Source organism: Canis lupus, chromosome 8, assembly GCF_003254725.2.
Source record: "Canis lupus dingo isolate Sandy chromosome 8, ASM325472v2, whole genome shotgun sequence".
NCBI classification, from domain to species: domain Eukaryota; kingdom Metazoa; phylum Chordata; class Mammalia; order Carnivora; family Canidae; genus Canis; species Canis lupus.
Genome location: NC_064250.1, coordinates 4012970 through 4030015, shown reverse-complemented (window position 1 = coordinate 4030015; position 17046 = coordinate 4012970). Strand labels below are relative to the sequence as shown.

General features: G+C 47.3%; 1 protein-coding gene across 2 annotated transcripts; it reads right to left on the bottom strand.

The window, feature by feature from the left end:
- Positions 1-21: 21 nt before the first annotated feature.
- On the bottom strand, positions 22-12022 carry LOC112657201 (dehydrogenase/reductase SDR family member 4). Of its 2 annotated transcripts, none has more exons than XM_025443128.3 (8): positions 11771-12022; positions 10490-10667; positions 4941-5042; positions 2853-2923; positions 2705-2756; positions 2264-2398; positions 2017-2072; positions 22-557 (listed from the first exon to the last, which is right to left on the bottom strand). In XM_025443128.3, the coding sequence occupies exons 1-8, from the start codon at positions 11899-11901 to the stop codon at positions 443-445; spliced, it is 840 nt and encodes a 279-aa protein (XP_025298913.1). In that variant the 5' UTR covers positions 11902-12022; the 3' UTR covers positions 22-442. The 2 variants fall into 2 exon arrangements, with proteins under 2 accessions (XP_025298913.1, XP_025298912.1); XM_025443127.3 differs by having other exon boundaries at positions 2844-2923; positions 11771-11999.
- Between the last annotated feature and the right edge of the window lie 5024 nt (positions 12023-17046).

Genomic DNA, 17046 nt, shown 5'->3' with positions numbered 1-17046 from the left:
TATGAAAAATGAACACACCGATTCAAAGCAACACAATCATCCGCATTTTATTTGCATCTCCCTTTGCAGGTTGTTGATTTTCCACCCTGCTCTTCCCACCTGGGTTCCTTCAGTCCCATCTCCCTCAAGTTCCCCCATGCAAGGGAAAAAGATACTGGTTGGTTTTTGCCAAGGTAGACATAGCTTTCTCAGCAGGCCTGCCCTACACTCTCAGGGGAAGTTTGTATCCAAGGGTACAGCAACAGAGGGAATCCTCACAAGAGGATACTTTGACCACAGGGAAGGCTGGATCTTTTCACAGAGCAGAACTGATTTGGGGGGTGGGGCGGGGTGTAAGGTGAGCAATATATTAGGCAGAGGTGGGAAAGGAAAGTCAATGAATACTAGAAGAGAACTCAGGTGTGGAGCCCAATCTCTGCCCTGGTGAGGTCTCTCCAGGTCCTCAGAGGTGGGATGGTGTCCCTCCACCCACTACCACTGTCTCCCCAGTGATGTAGCTGGCATCTTCAGAGCACAGGAATGACACGATGCCTGCACAGTCATCTGGCTTGCCCATCCTGGAGAATAGGGGCAACAAGGAAGGTAGTGAAAATCAAACAACCCCTGATCTGGCCCACAGGGAATGAATTTGTTTAATCAAGAAGTATCAGGTGATTTATCAGGACCAGTGTACAAGCTTCCTGTCAATCAAATAGGATTGGCATGATGATGAGCTGTCGTAATAAATACTGTATAAATACTGTACCCTGCAAAACCCACCACACATTATATTCAATAATACAGAGATACTTTGGTTTTTAGAGAACTCAGGACAGCAAAATCTGACGTCATACAGATAAACTGGTGAGCAGCGATTTTATTTGTTTCGCGTGTGTGTATACTGTTCCAGTGTCTGGGAGTCTGTGAGACAGTAAATGGTTTGTTTAAAACGGTTGCATTTGTATGGCTTCAATTCACAGACAACTTTTTCAGGAATCTATTTTTGTCCCTTAAAGTCAGGTTCATTTTGGGAGAATGTGCTAATTCTCAGTGCTTGTATCAGTGATTGCATAGTTAGGGAACACTGTAACCTAACTGCTGTAGAATGGTCTAGAGGTGGGCAGAATGGTCACTTCAAACCTAGAAGGCTGGATTAGTGCGGTTCTCCATCCTAGCTGCACATTGTAACGTGCAGTGAAAAAAGATGCTTAGGTCCTACACTGGACCAATTGAAAAAGAAACTCTGGGAGTAGAGCCTGAACATATGTCGTTTCACAAGTGCCTAGATGATTCTAATGCACATCTAAGACCAAGGATGTAGACATTCACTGGGGCTCCAGGATGATGGTACTCTGACATGTCAGCGAGTTGTGAACTAGGTGTGCGGCTCATGCCTGACATCAGAAAAGCTTTGGGCGCACCTGAGGGGGTCTGGGATGTTTGGACCAGTAAAGACTAGGCATTGCTGGAATGTGTACTTGAAGGGACAAGACAGGGTAGCCAAGAGCTGGAGGCAGGGAAGATAGAGGAAGAGGAGCCAGACAAAGGGGCCTGAACAGTTTGGCTAGCCCTGTGGGGAAGAGGTGAGTTTTCTTAGCAAGGGGAGTTTTGGGATGCCGTGAAGCTCTTCAGTCCTTTTATCTGTATTGGAGGATCATCAATTTGAGCTTTAGAAACATGGCTTTTTATTCAAAGGGAACTAAAAAAAAAAAAAGGTTCTGGTTTTGGTCTTGGTCCCTGGGCGCTAGGGTTGCCCAGAGATGGAGGCCACACCCAGGTGGAGAGAGAAGTCAGGGCTTCTCCCAGAGCAGCGCTCTGCTGAAACCCAGAGCTTCTGTGTTTGGTTTGTGCAGTGGGAGAGGACCTCTAGCACGCACCACTGTAGTGATGCAGTGCTCATGGACTTATGAGGTCTGTGTTTGCGGCAGAGGAGAGCTCGTGTTGGCTGTGGGACCAAGTGACAGCAAGCTGTGGGCTGTGTGAGGGACGAGACCTTTCGTCCTGGTCCTTCTCAACCCTCCCCTGTGACAGCCTTACCTTCTTATCTGCATGACTTTTTTAATGCTCTCCTCCCTTGCCTTGTCCATCCAAAGCTGTGGGAAAAAGGGACATCTTTTTATGTGGCAGAAGAGGAGACAGAGAGGGAGAAAGGTGCATGTGGGGTCTGCTCTGGACAGGTGGCTGGAAGGGGGGAGGTTGTCCAAAAGCCCAGGGTGGTGGGGGTGGAAGATACTGGGGTTCGTCATCTGGGAAGATACCCTTCTAGGGTCCTGGCAGTCCTCACCACTTTGCTGAAGCTAGTCTTAATGAGTCCTGGTGCCAGGCAGTTCACTCTAATGTTCCTTTGGTCGAGCTCTCTGGCCAGGTTCTTGGTGAGGCCCAGCAATGCTGTTTTACTAACATTGTAGGGGCCCAGGCCCTGGGGAAAGGAGACAGCGGGTCAGCGTCTTTGTTTCCAGTTCATTCTTGGTTCTTACTGTAAGGCATAAAGGGCAGTAGATAATAGAGGAGTCTCCTAAAGGGAGGGTCCTAGCTAGAAAATTGTCTTGTGGGAAGTCACACATAGGTTAAGGTTTGTAGAGGCAAGGTGTCTATTTTGTCGGAAGGGGCTTGGTGGTATGATTCTAAAAGGGGACATATACTTCTCAGGGTGACTGGGAGAGTGGAAAAATGTAGGATCGGGAGTGGGGGTGGGAATGGAAGTGGTAAAGAAGGGGGATCTTACAGGAAACGGGAGGTAGGCTCCTATGGAGGCCACAATCACCACTGAGCCACCTCTGGAAAAAGAAGACAATGATCCTCTTCCCAATGGGATCCTGGCCCTCAGCCCACATGAGGTCTATCATACCCAGGCTCCCTCTTACTGTCTGTACCCTCGTTTCTCCATCTCTGGCACCACTGCCTTGGTCATGAGGGCTGTGGCCTTCACGTTAATGTCCAGGATCTGAAACCAAGAGAGAAGAAGGAGAAAGAGCATGAGGTAAGAGCTGGAGAAGGCAGGGCGATGAGGACTCCCAGGGCGGATTTCCTGAGATGTTTGTTGGGTCCTGGTGCAGATCTCAAAGATGGTTTGCCTGGAGCCTGCAAGTGCAGGAGCCGAGGCCAGGGAGAAGCCCCTTTCAGAGGCTTATCCAGCTAGAGAATGACATATTAGGTTCCTATGGGAAACAAAGGAACCTGGTCTATCTTGTTTCCTAACCAACCGAGCACGATTTGGCCTATATTAGCTGGAATACTTTGGATTTGAGCTGGATTTTCTGTGTTTCTTCTGACTAGGAAGAACCTGGAGTTGGGCTGGCCTCCTGGACATCCCCCAGAGTGGGCTGTGCTGCTCAGGGAAAATGTGGCCTGACCTCGGGCACTTGGGGTGGTTCCAGCCATTTCTCTGGCTTCTGAGCTGAGGAATCAGATGCTTTTGGCCCTCCGGGATGGACTGTCTGGATGGACATTTATTGGAAAGTGGGATCCTGAGGGGGTACTTTTGAAACATAGTCTACAGTCAAACCCCACATCCATAATTTAAAACAAATGCACAATCCTCATTTACATTGTTCTAGTTACTGCTGGGATATTCCCCTCCCATACCCTCCATGCCGACTTATTATTTAAAAATTTTTAATCTTACAGAAAAGTTGAAATAGAAGTACAATGAATCTCTAGATATCGTTTACCTAGATTCACCAATTGTTCACATTTTCCCCCATGTGTCCTACCTCTGTAGCTGCATAATTTTTTCCTGAACCACTGAAGATAAGTTGCAGTCATCACAATGCTCTATCAGTAAAACTTTAGCATTTTTTCCAAAGAATAAGGACATTCTTACACACCACCAACCAGTATCACACCAAGACATTCAACATTAGTAATAATGATTTTGCCAAATACGCTGTCCATAACAAAATCTCCCCAATTGCCTCCTCAAATGTCCTTATTTTTAAAATCCAGGGTTTAATCAAGGATCAACCACTGAATTTATATTTGATGTACTGTGACATTTTAAAAAATGCAAATTAAAAAGAAAAATTACTTAGTTTAAAACTGATTTTCATGTGGTCTTTATTCAGACTGCTCATGAAAGATGTTTCTTTACTTTAAAGAATATCAATCAGGAACTGACTCACTGAAGTGCATTTGGCACTTTGGTCTTTATGTCTGTGAAACACTGATAAACAAACTATAATATTTTAGTATCCTTAAACTTCAGTGTTGAGAAGTTATTGATGACATCAGAATGAAAAGCCAAACCAGGGGAGATCATAAAAAATTCAGCATTTCCAAATATGTGTGAATATTAACCTTAGTAAACAAAGACAAATATTTTAATTAAGGCTTCATAATTAAAAGCTGTAGGTATGTGAAATACATCACAAATATAATTATGTGTGCTCACATAAAAACCTATATTCCACACTTGAAGTTAGACATCTGGATCTCAGATTCTCTTGACATTGAGGTTAAGAAGGAAAGAGCATGGGTCTTTTTCAAACATTGTATGTTATAAAGTGGTAACAGGTCATTTCGCTTGACTAGCAGCTATTAAAGTTTTCCAGCTAATGAGAAATCGTTCTTTTTTGGCAGCTGAAAAGGGGGTGGGGAGGGTGTGTGTGTGTAGGCTTAAGTGTATTAGTTATTGGCATCGAGCTGCCATGTCTCTGCTGGAAAAACACCAGGAAGAAGAGCCTGGATGAGCAGGTGCGGGGAGAGAGATGGGGAGTGAAGCAGAAGAAGGCTAGCAAGGAGCAAAGGGAAGAGCCAAACTGGGGAGAAGCAGAAATGAAAGAGGGGCAAGGATAGAGGAAGCCACCTCCCACTGCCCTTCACCAGGTGCACTCCAGGTGTGGGCAAATTACAAAGATTCCTCATATGTACAGAGGCACTTGACAAATGCATTCTAAAAGCAGCCTGAGTTTGTTCTGGCTGTTTGCTAAGGCCTTTCTCCTGCTCCTTTAATCGCCTCTCACCTTGTCCCACACCTCCTCAGTGACATCCATTAGGTTTCCAAAGAAAGGGTTGACTGCAGCATTGGAGATCAGGATGTCAATGCCCCCATGAAGGTTCACAGCCTGGAGAGAGAGGCATAAGGTCTGAATTAGGACGGCAGGTCAGTGAGGGAGGTGCATTTATCAATGTGGATAAAGATTTTCTTCTTAGGAACAAATTGATGTCAAAATGACATCTCTTTTTCTTGAAACATTTCCCTCCCCAGCTTCCTTAAGTTCTACTGCTAAACATTTTGGGTCTAGTTTCTTTTGTGGTCTTTTCTTCCTGCCCCCACTTCCAGGGTTGTTGCTGACCTTTTACTCTTTCCCTTTGGGGAGCTCCTCTATTCTCATGGCTTCAGGTCCCACCTCAAAACCTACTTCTTTGGAATATTACTCAGCCATTAGAAATGACAAATACCACCATTTGCTTCGACGTGGATGGAACTGGAAGGTATTATGCTGAGTGAAATAAGTCAATTGGAGAAGGACAAACATTGTATGGTCTCATTCATTTGGGGAATATAAAAAATAGTGAAAGGGAATAAAGGGGAAAGAAAAAAATGAGTGGGAAATATCAGAAAGGGAGACAGAACATGAGAGACTCCTAACTTTGGGAAACGAACTAGGGGTGGTAGAAACGGAGGTGGGCAGGGGGTGGGGGTGACTGGGTGATGGGCACTGAGGGGGGCACTTGATGGGATGAGCACTGGGTGTTATTCTATATGTTGGCAAATTGAACACCAATAAAAAATAAAAAAAAAAAAAACCCACTTCTAGACTTCTTTACTTTTCGCACCAAGTCCCAGTCCCATTTATCCAAATGCCTACTGTCCAGTTCTCCTTGACTGAGTTACCATGATCTCAAACTCAATCTGTCCACACCTACCTGAACAGAGAAAATGTTTTATTTATATATTTATTTTGAGGGGGGTAAAGATTTTATTTATCTATTTGGGAGAGAGAGAGTGTGAGCATGAGTGTGGGGGAGGGGCAGACAGAGAGGGAGAAGCAGACTCCCCACTGAGCCTGGAGCCTGACATGAGCTCAGTTCCAGGACCCCGAGATCATGACCTAAGCCGAAGGCAAACACTCAACCATTTAGCCACCCAGGTGCCCCTCAGCTAATATTTTTTATTATTTTTTAAAGATTTTTATTTATTTATTCATGAGAGACATAGAGAGAGAGAGGTAGAGACATAGGCAGAGGGAGAAGCAGGCTCCCTGTGGGGAGCCAGATGTGGGACTTGATCCTAGGACTCCGGGATCAGCCGCTCAACTGCTGAGCCACCCAGATGTCCTGAGAAACTGTCATTCATTTATTTATTTATTTATTTATTTATTTATTTATAAAAAAGATTTTATTTATTCATAAGGGACACAGAGAGAGGGAGAGGGAGAAGAAGCAGGCTCTTCATGGGGAGCGTGATGCAAAACTTGATCCCAGGACTCTGGGATCACAACCTGAGCCAAAGGCAGACACTCAACCATTTAGCCACCCAGGTGCCCCTTGAGAAACTTTTTTTTTTTTTTTTTTAAAGATTTTTATTTAAAAAAAAAAAAAGATTTTTATTTATTTATTCATGAGTGACACACAGAGAGAGGCAGAGACACAGGCAGAGGGAGAAGCAGGCTCCCTCTGGGGAGCCGGATGTGGGACTTGATCCTGGGACTCTGGGGTCATGCCCTGAGCCGAAGGCAGACTCTCAGCTGCTGAGCACTCCGGAGACACTGTTTTAAATGGACTGACAGGACATCACCACTGGGAGGGGCCTTTAGATCACTCAGCCCAATGCAGGTGAAGAAACTGAGGTCCAGGGAAGTGAATTTCTCAGTAATGACATATGAGGGTTGGCTAAGGAACAGGAGGCCTGCTCACTGGGTCTTTGGGAAAGGCCAAGTGATCTGCTTAGGGCACAACCTAGTTAGTGGCAACAGATCTGAGCATGGTTTCCCTTCTACCACAGAGGTAATTCTTAAGAGCCCTCTAAAAGTGAGCTGGGGTCACTATGAAAGTGGCTACCCAGGAGCCACAGTGGGGAAGACACCACCAGCCTGGGCTTAAAGCAGTTTCCCACTCAGTTATGTCATTTCTCTTTCCCCTCCCCCCTTTATTGGCATGGAGGTGGGGAAGATTCAAGGCAGAAACCGAGATTTAAACTGGGGAAGCCAAGATACGGCAACATCTCACCTCGCTAATAAACTGAAAGTAGGCAGTGAAGGCATGTGCCAGAGTAACGAGTGGCCAACCAGAATCTGCCAACGATACGTGGCTCTAAAACCAGACTATGCATTTACCCAGAACAGGCGACTCTGATGCCTTGGGCGAGCAGCACTAAATGGGCCCTCAATCAACTTTGTGCTTCATGATTTGGCACACAGAGGGGTGTTATTAACAATGTGTACCATCTGCTGGCTCCCGTTTTAACTAATTATTCTTGCTAACCAGGTGCTAAGCTCAGTTGCTTCCACACCGCGGAAGGAATGCTTGGGCTGTCAACATGTAAATTTAACAAAATTTAAAGTCACATAAGCTTTTGAAACCAGTATCAATATACTGTCTGGTGCTCTCTTTAAATTTTGGTGTCTCGGCACAAAGCTCCGGTCACCTGTCTTGGCTCTGTGTAAGTCTTGGCTATGGACTTGTGATGAGCGAAGTGTAGAATCAGCTAGAAAGGGGTGTGTGCTGTACTCTGCCAGTGTATGGTTGGGGGCAGGGGACCCAGCAGCTTGGAGAGGAGAAAGGTCTAGGTTTTGATTGAACAGAGAGAAAGACCCATAGAAGACTCATGAGAAAGGCACAATGACCACCCAGGTGTCTCCTAAGCCTACTCTAAATTGTGTGATCACTACACTGAAGTGGTTAGGAGTTGAGTGTTCTGTGTTCCGACAGGTATATTTTTTAGAAAGAGTATAGTCAAGTGGAGAAGTGGCTGATCTGGATTCTGTTCCCCACACCTTTGAGAAACTTTGCAGTGCAGATTTGGAAGCCAGTGGATAGTAACCAGTCTTTTTATTTACTTATTTTTTGAAAGAGAGAGAGAAAGCAAGCGCTTCAGTGGGGGCAGGGCAGGGGGGTGCAGAAGGAGACAGACAATCTCAAGAAGACTCCCCGCTGAGCTCAGAGTCCCACGTGGGGCTCAATATCATGACCCTGAGACGGTGACCTGATCTGAAATCGAGAGTGAGCTGCTTAACCGACTGAGCCGCCCCGGTGCCCCGGTGCCCCGGATAGTAACGATTCTTAAGGAGCGGCCTTCCCCACTGCAGGGTAGCAGCTGGCAACACGCAGAACCCATCTCCAATACTAATAAGTATCCTCTCCTCTCCTGGCATTCTCCACCCTGACACTGGCCATCCAAATGACCTGAGAGTTATTTTTGTCTCATCCCTCCTATTTCCCATTTCTCGACAGTGGGTTAGGAAGAAAAAAGAAAATCTCACTTGGCTCCCACTGAATGTCTCTTGGGTGTATCCATTCTGGTCCCACTGCTGCTGCTCTAGACCTGAATGACAGAAACAGCTTCCTTGCTAACATTCTTGTCTCGGAGTCTTTTCTACTCTAATATGTCTTCTTACCAGTGCCAGATTATCCTTTTCAAATCTTGCTCGAAACCTCACATGGCTTATTTCCTCCAAGAACATCTGAACTCCTTTAGGAGGCTATGGAGACCCTCGTCCCTTAAACTTCCCACCAGCACTCCAGAGCCTGTGTTCTTTGCTGTGGATTCACAGGGCTCCCCTGTTCCCTTCAGTCCCTCCTTGGCTGGCTGCTTATTTTGCAAGATCATCAGGAACCCTGTTCCTCCTCTATCTGTCCAGTCTCCCCTGCTCCCGGAGGTCTAGCTCAAGCCCCTACCTCTGAGCCAGGGCTGTAGGACAGGTTAAGTGGACCTGGTGGGGTGAGAGGTGGTTTCCCTGGTGGGATTTCGACCTTAAGTTGCTAAGCACATTTCATATGGCTAGTCAGCAAACTGGCTGATCCCAGTTGGATCTCCCAGATGGTTCTCTTCACCCTTAGGAGCAAGGTCCCGATCTCAGGCTCTGTCCAGCCACCTATGCCAGACTAGGTGACTTCCTTTCTTCTTTTTTTTTCTTAAAGGTGTATTTATTTATTTTTAGAGGGGGTGGGGAGGGGCAGAGGGAGAGGGAGAGAGAGACTCTTAAGCAGACTCCATGCTCAGCATGGAGCCCTCGATCTCAGGACCCAGAGACCATGACCTGAGCCACCCAGGTAACTTTCTCCGACACACATTTGGCTCTCTCCAATGCACATTCAAGCATCTGCCAAATGGTTCCTTAAAACAGAATGATTCTATCCTGTCTATCCTACCACTGTTTACCATTGTTTAGGGTACCCCTCTTCTATGATGATTACCAAATTATTTCTGTCACCCTTTCAATCTGTTAGCACCATCCTGTACTTTCTATCCAGGGTAGATTCTCCCTTCTACTCCAGGGCATAATGTGTGTGCTCTGAGCCTGAGAGAAGAGCAGCCTCCTTTGCCAGATAGTCGTATTTTCTTGTGTAGCTGGAAGGCTGGTGCCAAGTACCAACTCTGACACTGGCTTAGACACTTTCTTTGAGACTTACATCCAAGTGGGCACCAACGACCTGACCTGATGCTAATGGAGAAATGCCTGGTGATCTGTAGTCAGCTCAGCAGGTCTGGTTTGCCTTACAGCTCTTTCTAACTGGCTGAGGGACCTTGGGATGCTACTCCAGCTTTCGGAGCAGAATGTTCCAAATGTTCCGAAACCAGGAGAATAGTCCTTGCCTTGCTTGGGTTGTTGTCAGGTTTAGAGATAACCCATGAAGGCTCTGAACAAAGTGGATGGCACACAGTAGGTGGTTGAAACACGGCGGGCTGCCTCCTGGAGGTTCCCAGGGACTCAACTCTATAACCTAAAGAACAGGGAATTGATTACTAGCCTGTAGCTGGGAACATCTATTTTGCAATTGCATTTACCCTTCTCATCTTCCCAATTAGTTTGGAAACTATTAGGGATGCCTGGGTGGCTCAGTCAGTTAAGCGTATGCCTTCAGCTCAGTTCATGATCCCAGGGTCCTAGGATGGAATCCAGCATCAGGCTCCCTGCTCAGTGGGGAGTCTGCTTCTTCCTTTCCCTCTGCCCCTCCCCCTGCTCATGCTCTCTCTCTCTCTCTCTTAAATAAATAAATAAATAAATAAAATCTTAAAAAAAAAAAAAAAAAAGAAAAAAGATTGGAAACTACTGGAGAACCAGGGCCAGCTGTTTTTCTGGGTGACCGAAGGGATGATGCAGGGTTGAAGCATTAGAGTGGTTTTTGATTTTCTGACTGGGATGGGATGATTCTCAGAGACATAACAGAAAGGAACACAATAAAAACGTGCTGGAGGATTAGTGCGGGGAGGCAGAACTACCGGTTATGTCTTAGTTAATACTGCTGGCTTGGATCACATCAGTGATGTCTAGGAAAGCAGGGAAGGAGGCTCAGGCTGGCTCCCTTCTGCCACTCCGGGCTCGGTGCCCATATCCTTGTTGCTCACCGTGGCCACCAGCCGCTCCCGGTCCTCGGCCTTCCCCACGTGGCACACGGTGCCGGTCACGCTCAGCCCCTCGCCCTGCAGCGCTGCCACCGCCCGGTCCACGTTGTGCTGCTTCCGGCTGCTGACCACCACGTGCGCCCCGTCCCGGGCCAGGCGCCGGGCGATAGCGAAGCCGATCCTGCGGCAGAGAGAAATAACTGTCAATGCCAGGACAGGGGAAATGGTTGAGAGGTGGGCTCCGGAGTCAGAATGCCCAGGTTTGAATTCCAGCTCTGCCTCTGTTGGACGTGCTGTCTGCGTTACATGTAAAAGCGGGCTAGTGGCACAGCCATTACCGCACAGATGGACGGGCTTAACATGTTCTTAGCACTCATTTACTGATTTCCCCCCAGGGTTTTGGCCCTCGGGCTAGGTTCCTAGGAACTGATAATATCTTCCTCATATCCACCCCATACCCTATAGGGACTGAGAGGAGAGAAATGAGCAACAGCCACTTCCATGGTTGAAGGGTCTCATTTGAAAGAGCCCTTGCCCCAGATACCTCCCTTACTTATTCTACATCGGTTCAAAATTATATTGTTAATTATGGGGGGGGAGGGCATGTGAAAGGGTGGGTCTCTAGTAAAAAATGTAAATTTTTTACATTACTCCTGTGGGAGTAAGGGTTACACACTCTGGAAGTGTCTGCCATTAGCATTTTGCATATATTTGTATTTTAGATTTGTGTAGTGCCGGCATCTAGCAAAGTCCTGTGGGGATGAGAAATGGATAGACAAGAGCGGTGAGTGAGAAACAGGGCAAGGGCAAAATGTACTGAGCTAAAAAAAAAAAAAAAAAACACCTGGACACATGGGTCTTGTGTCCTGTCCAGGTTAAGGGGCGCCAAATGCAGTGGCTGGAACATTTCCACAGTCGATGGAGGCCGTGGGATGGGATTTTTGAATCCTGAGCTCTCGGATTCCTGGTGTTTGGTCTTCCCAGACTCTAGGTGGGGCCGCTTGCCTGGGGCTTGCCTGGGGCCGCCCGGAGCCCTGGGAGCCTGGCTTGCTGGAGGCTGCTCTGAAGTGGCGCAGTTGAACCCGGGGCAGCTGTGCCAGGAGACCGGTGGGAGGGGGGCGAAGGCAAGAGGGCTCGGAGGCGCTGCAGGCCCACCATGTGGCTCCTTCCTTCTGGGGTCGGACTTGGCCCGGGAGTGAAGTCGGAGGCCGGGAAGCAGAGGTCAAGGGGTTAGTACCTGTTTGCAGAGAGCTGGGGCCCCCGAGACTCCGGGCCGGCACTCACCCGTCGGTGGAGGCCGTTACTAGAGCCACCTTATTGGCGAGCGGGTCCTGGCGCGCCATCCCGGAGCTGGCCTTCCGCACAGACCTCCACGCCCGGGCGCCGCAGGCCAGCGACAGCCCGGCCTTCTGCATGGCACCGCCTGGCGGTGCAGGAATGCGGGACACCCGGGCGGGACGACCGCAGTGAGGAAGAGGAACCGGGACCTGGCCGAGCTCCTCGCCCGGCGCCACGCCTCCGTCCCGCCCCCAGCCCGGCTCGCCGAGCTCCGCCCCGCTCCCCTGGCTCCCGGGAGCGGGCTGTGGCTGCGGAGCGCCCCCTGCCGGCCCACGGCTGCCGCACCCTGCTGTCCTCGGCTTCGCTCTGGCCGTCCCTTTGGGGCCCGCCTCTTGGCGGGAACCCACAGACTTCCCTGCCCTCGGCAACGTCCCGCCGCTTGACCTTGTTATCTTTGCGGGGCGGGAGAGCCTTAAAGTTGGCTGTTTTTCTTTCCCAGAACTTCGAGATGCACCTCCACCTCCAAGAAAGTCTGGGTCTGTGATAGCTAGCTCACAAGAGAGCAAATGTTTGGAGATTGCCAGTGGAAGTGAGGCCTGTGGTCCTTACGGAGTCATCAGGTGAGGGTCTCAGGTGAGGGTGGAGGAGCCTGGGAGACAGATGTGATGGGGAGGAGCAGCCGGGCTAGGTCTGGCACTGCCCTTCACACTGGCTGACGGTCTCCTCCATCCTCATAGGCCCGGAGGGCAGACTCTGATCACTATGGTAACCAGTGTGCAGAGGGAAGAAGATCCTGATTGGATCAGACTTCTGGTACCCTCTACTCCAAGAGGACTGCCCCATTGTACAGAGCCTAAGTGGTAGCAAGAGGGGAGAGGATCTCCCAGCCAGTGATGGAAACACAAACCCAGGGGTACTCAATTCTCCATAATCACCATGTCCCCAGATCTTAGCCTTTGTCCCAGTTCAATAAATATTTATTGAAGGTAAAAGCATTTTATAAACTGGAAACTACTAAACACGTAGTAATTTTTGCCACCATAGAGTTATTATTATCGTTGCTACAGGCTAGGCTCTTCATCTGTAAACAGAGGATGCCAGGGGAGATGATGGATAAAGTCCTCTCAAGCTATATATTCTGGATCTGAGACTGCACCCTACACTTCTGCTGAGCAGGCTGGAATGATCTCTCCTCTGGGTTTCTGAGAGAATTAATAAATCTGGAGGGCATATGGGACACTGTAGAAAGGCCCCAAAAGACCCCCAAGTATCTGTCTGGATTGGTTGAACACAGTGGCCTCCAAACGCCAGACTGAGAAGTAGTGCTGATCCATGGCAAAGTTTGCACTCCTTCAAGGCAAACTGAGACAGAGAAAGGCAATATAGTGAGATTCGTAAAGCTAAGCTTATTTAACTTGACAGTTCTTTATCCGGGGATATGTTTTGCTCCTTTTGTGTGTGTGTGTGTGTGTGTGTGTGTATGTGTTAGTCTTTTTTGTTAAGATAAGATGATGAAAGCAGATGGGTACGTTGAGAAAAGTGTTGTTAGTTGGTAAAATCACCAGTCTGGCAACTCTATATCAGTCCTTACAATTAGAGGAGAGAGAGTCCTAGTCTATGAAATTCAGTTCTGGGGATTGCTGTTTAATAGAATTCATACTTGCTAGAAATTCATTTAGTATACGTGTAGTTCTGCAGAGCAGCTAAAAAGAGATTTCAACGTTCAAAAGGGGATGTATGGGTAGCAAGTGATCTATCAGGCATGCACTGGATTTATAGTATATTCCTCAACCAAGGAGCTACAGATGCGGTCCTCAGCTTTGGTACTCAGCACATCCTGATGAGATAAGAGAGCCGAGTCTAGTTTTCCCCATATCCGGGGAAAACTGACTCTCTGACTGGTGCCCCTCAGTCTGAACCTCATGAATTATTGATAACAGAGGCTGGATAGCATGACATTCCCCCTCCCCTCCCCATTCAGAGCTAATGCACTGTGGGAACCCTTCCCAGTGCTCTCCACCTGTGGGCCCTGGGGAGAGTATGTAGGAGGATTGGAGTGGGGGTTCTCAGGGCTTTGGGCTCACAGGGAAAGGCCATCACAGCAGATCTGATCTCTCTTCATCCAGAGCAGAGGCAGGCAGCCAGATCCAGGGGCTGAGGCTGGGGTGAGGAGGGAGACCACACCTCAAAGACCAAAGTGTTCTGAAAAAGAGAATTCTGGCCTGGGAGCTTGGTGAACATCACATGGACAAGGTTGATATTTGGCCTCCAGGACCATTTCTTTTGGGAGAGCACAGGGGACATTAGGGAGGGGGATCTGTGGATAGAAAAGCGTAGAGGGAAGGCAAGTGGTGTGGGAGCCTCTAGCTCCTACTCTTCATCAAGCTGGTTTGTTGGAGATGGTAGGAGGGGTAGGAAATCTTTGGGGGAAATACCTGGGTGTGTAGGAGTCTCTTTGAAATGGGGAGCAGTAATAGGCAATGGGATTGCTGCGGTGTATGTGGAGGTGGTACCATCTGCAGATCCTGAGGATCTTCATTGTTGGGGAGACACTCCCATCTTCCTTGAGGGCTGACATTCACCTGGGATGGAATTTAAGTCTTGCATTTTGCAGTAATCATCCTAGATGGTCGTTGACACAAGTCAGAACTGGGTGGCGTGGGAGGGAGGGCTGTGGGATAACAGCAAACTTTACTGAATGCTCACTCACTGAGTGTGGCAAGTGTTGGTGCTTTTTATAAATTTTATTGACTGTTTCTAATCTGGTGAGGTAGGCATTTTCATCCCCAGATGTGAAACCAGAGTGAGTCATGACAGCCTGACCTGCTGTGTATGTTGAATAGCTATGCTTCCTTTTTCTGACATTGTTGGGGAATGACGGTTTTCATAGAAATTAATTTTCTCTGAATTGGAATTTTACTTTCAGCACTGTTGTTTTAATCATTAAATATCTAGTCTTTAAATTATGAAAATAACACATGCTCATGATTTTAAAAAGAGACCGAATGTTTTAAGGTGAAAACTGAAAAAGTAACTCTTCCCTATGCTGTTTCTACTTACTCCCTGTAGAGCTCCTGGTCTGGTGTATCCTTCTAGAAGTTTCCTATGCATTGCATGCATTTTTCCCTTAAAAATGTTTCAGATGAGTGCAAGAACACTATATATACTGTCCTTCAAACTGCTTGCTCTTCTTTATCCCCTTTTTCCTTTTATTTCTTTCATTTCTTAAAATACATTCTTAGAGAATGTTCTGAGTGGTACACAATAGATCTACTTTGTTCTCTCCCTTTTAAAAATAGCTGTACAGTATATTCATTGTGTGGATATTCCCTAATTTATTTAGCCAGTCTCCTACTGATGAACATTTAAGTCACTTCTAGTGTTTTGTTATTTCAAACAATGCTTCAGTGTACAAGCTTGCATGTATATATTTTTTGTGTTTGGTGCAAAAACATTTGTAACATGGGTCAAATGTTTTCAATTAATGGCTATGGTCAAATTACCTTAAAAAAGGTTTGACCAGTTCTGATGGATTTGTTTTTCTAAAGTGAGTTTACCTGTTGTCCTACCCTCTTCCACGTAGCACATAGGAAAGTTTAAACTTTGGTTGATAGCTGAAGCTTAACACAGTGTGTTGGCAACACTGTGTGGCCTTGATGGCTGGGAGCCCGTAGAGGTTGGTGGGTCCTGCTGACCTGCAGCCTGCACACTTGATGTGTACTCACTTCCACCCAAGTTTGGCATTGAAGATGCCAGCCCTGTGATGCCAGATCTTAGGAATTTTTAAACAGAAGGTAGAAATCTGAATTTTAATATGAACTCTTTGATTTTTGAATGTTGGCAAGTAATTTACTTAAAAAGAAAGCAACCCCTCCCCCCCCACAAGGCACCCCCAAAGCAAAACCCCAAACTAAAGCAGTGAATGTATCTGTCAGTGCTAGAGACTGGCTGGGTCTTTGCTCATTCAGTTGCAGTGGCTTGCTTGGGGTGCCTGGCTGGCTCGGTCAGTTGAGCATGTGACTCTTGATCTCAGGTGTGAGTTCAAGCCTTATGTTGGGTGTCAAGTTTACATAAGACAAAACAAAACAAAACAAAGAAAAATATAAATGGCAAGGCTTATTAATTTTGTGAGATACTGGCCTATCTAGAATCTCATATCTCTTGTATAGCTTACTGAATTTCTGGTTTTTCAATTTTTCCCCGATTGCCCTGTATTTAGGCAACTGTTCATGAACACCATTTAGTTTCATGCATCCAGTCTTTGTACAGGTCCTTCTCAGGAACTCTGTGCTATGGGTTCTTAAAAGGTTCTTATAAGACAGTCATTGGCTTCTCTTTTCCCCACGCCCATGATTGCTTCTTTTTTCCCCATTTCCAGGATTAGGAACGGGTGGTAGTGGTGGTGGTGGGGTGTTCCCCAGTCTATTTTCAGGTAGCAGTTGGCTCTGTCTTGGTCTTTAGTGCTTTCTGCTGCTGGTTGCTTCCAGGAACTCCAGGATTCTAGGTTTCTGGTGGTTTCCACGTGGATGCTGAGACACAAGCTTTGGGACAGGGATAAGATGGGGAAGATCACACTTCCCCAGCTGCTTTATTCTTTATTCCTTACAATTCCATCACACCAAGAAATTCACTGAGGAATTGTGGGTAGTGTGAATTACAATATAGAGGGGCAGATCCCCCCAAAGGGATGCCTACTATGACTTCTCCTTGGGTCCCTTATAGGCACAAATACCCTGTTTTCAAAATTGTGGTTTCCCCCTTTCCTCCCACAGAGACAGGCCTTGCAAGATGCAGACATGGAGATGCAGGAAACAGCTCAGATCCTCCTTCTAGAAAGGACTTGTGCTGTCTGCTGGGAGCCTGATTAGCTGCTAGCCTTCAGCTGACAATTAACTCCTTCTCAGACTGGACCCAGCCATTGACCCAGCAGGACAGCGGACAAGGACTATCCTATTTCTGCCTCACACAGGGCTCTTCTAATCGGCCATATTTGCTCTAGAGCTTCCTATTGGGCTGGCCTTATTGTCAGACCTTGTCCAACAGCTCCTTTTTAGTCCTGCTTCCTCCCTCTCTTTTTGCAGGCGTTATTCCTACTCCACCCTTCTTCTGACTCCTGACTCCAATCAGGCATTTGCTTTGCTGAGGACTCACTGGCAGTCTCTTTCATTACCCAAATCCAAGTTTGGCTGCTTGACATTCGAGAGCCAATACTCTAGAGACACGAATTGGTTGGGAAGGAAAGGTTGCTTTGTTTAGGAAGCGGGTAACCTGGGAAGATGGTG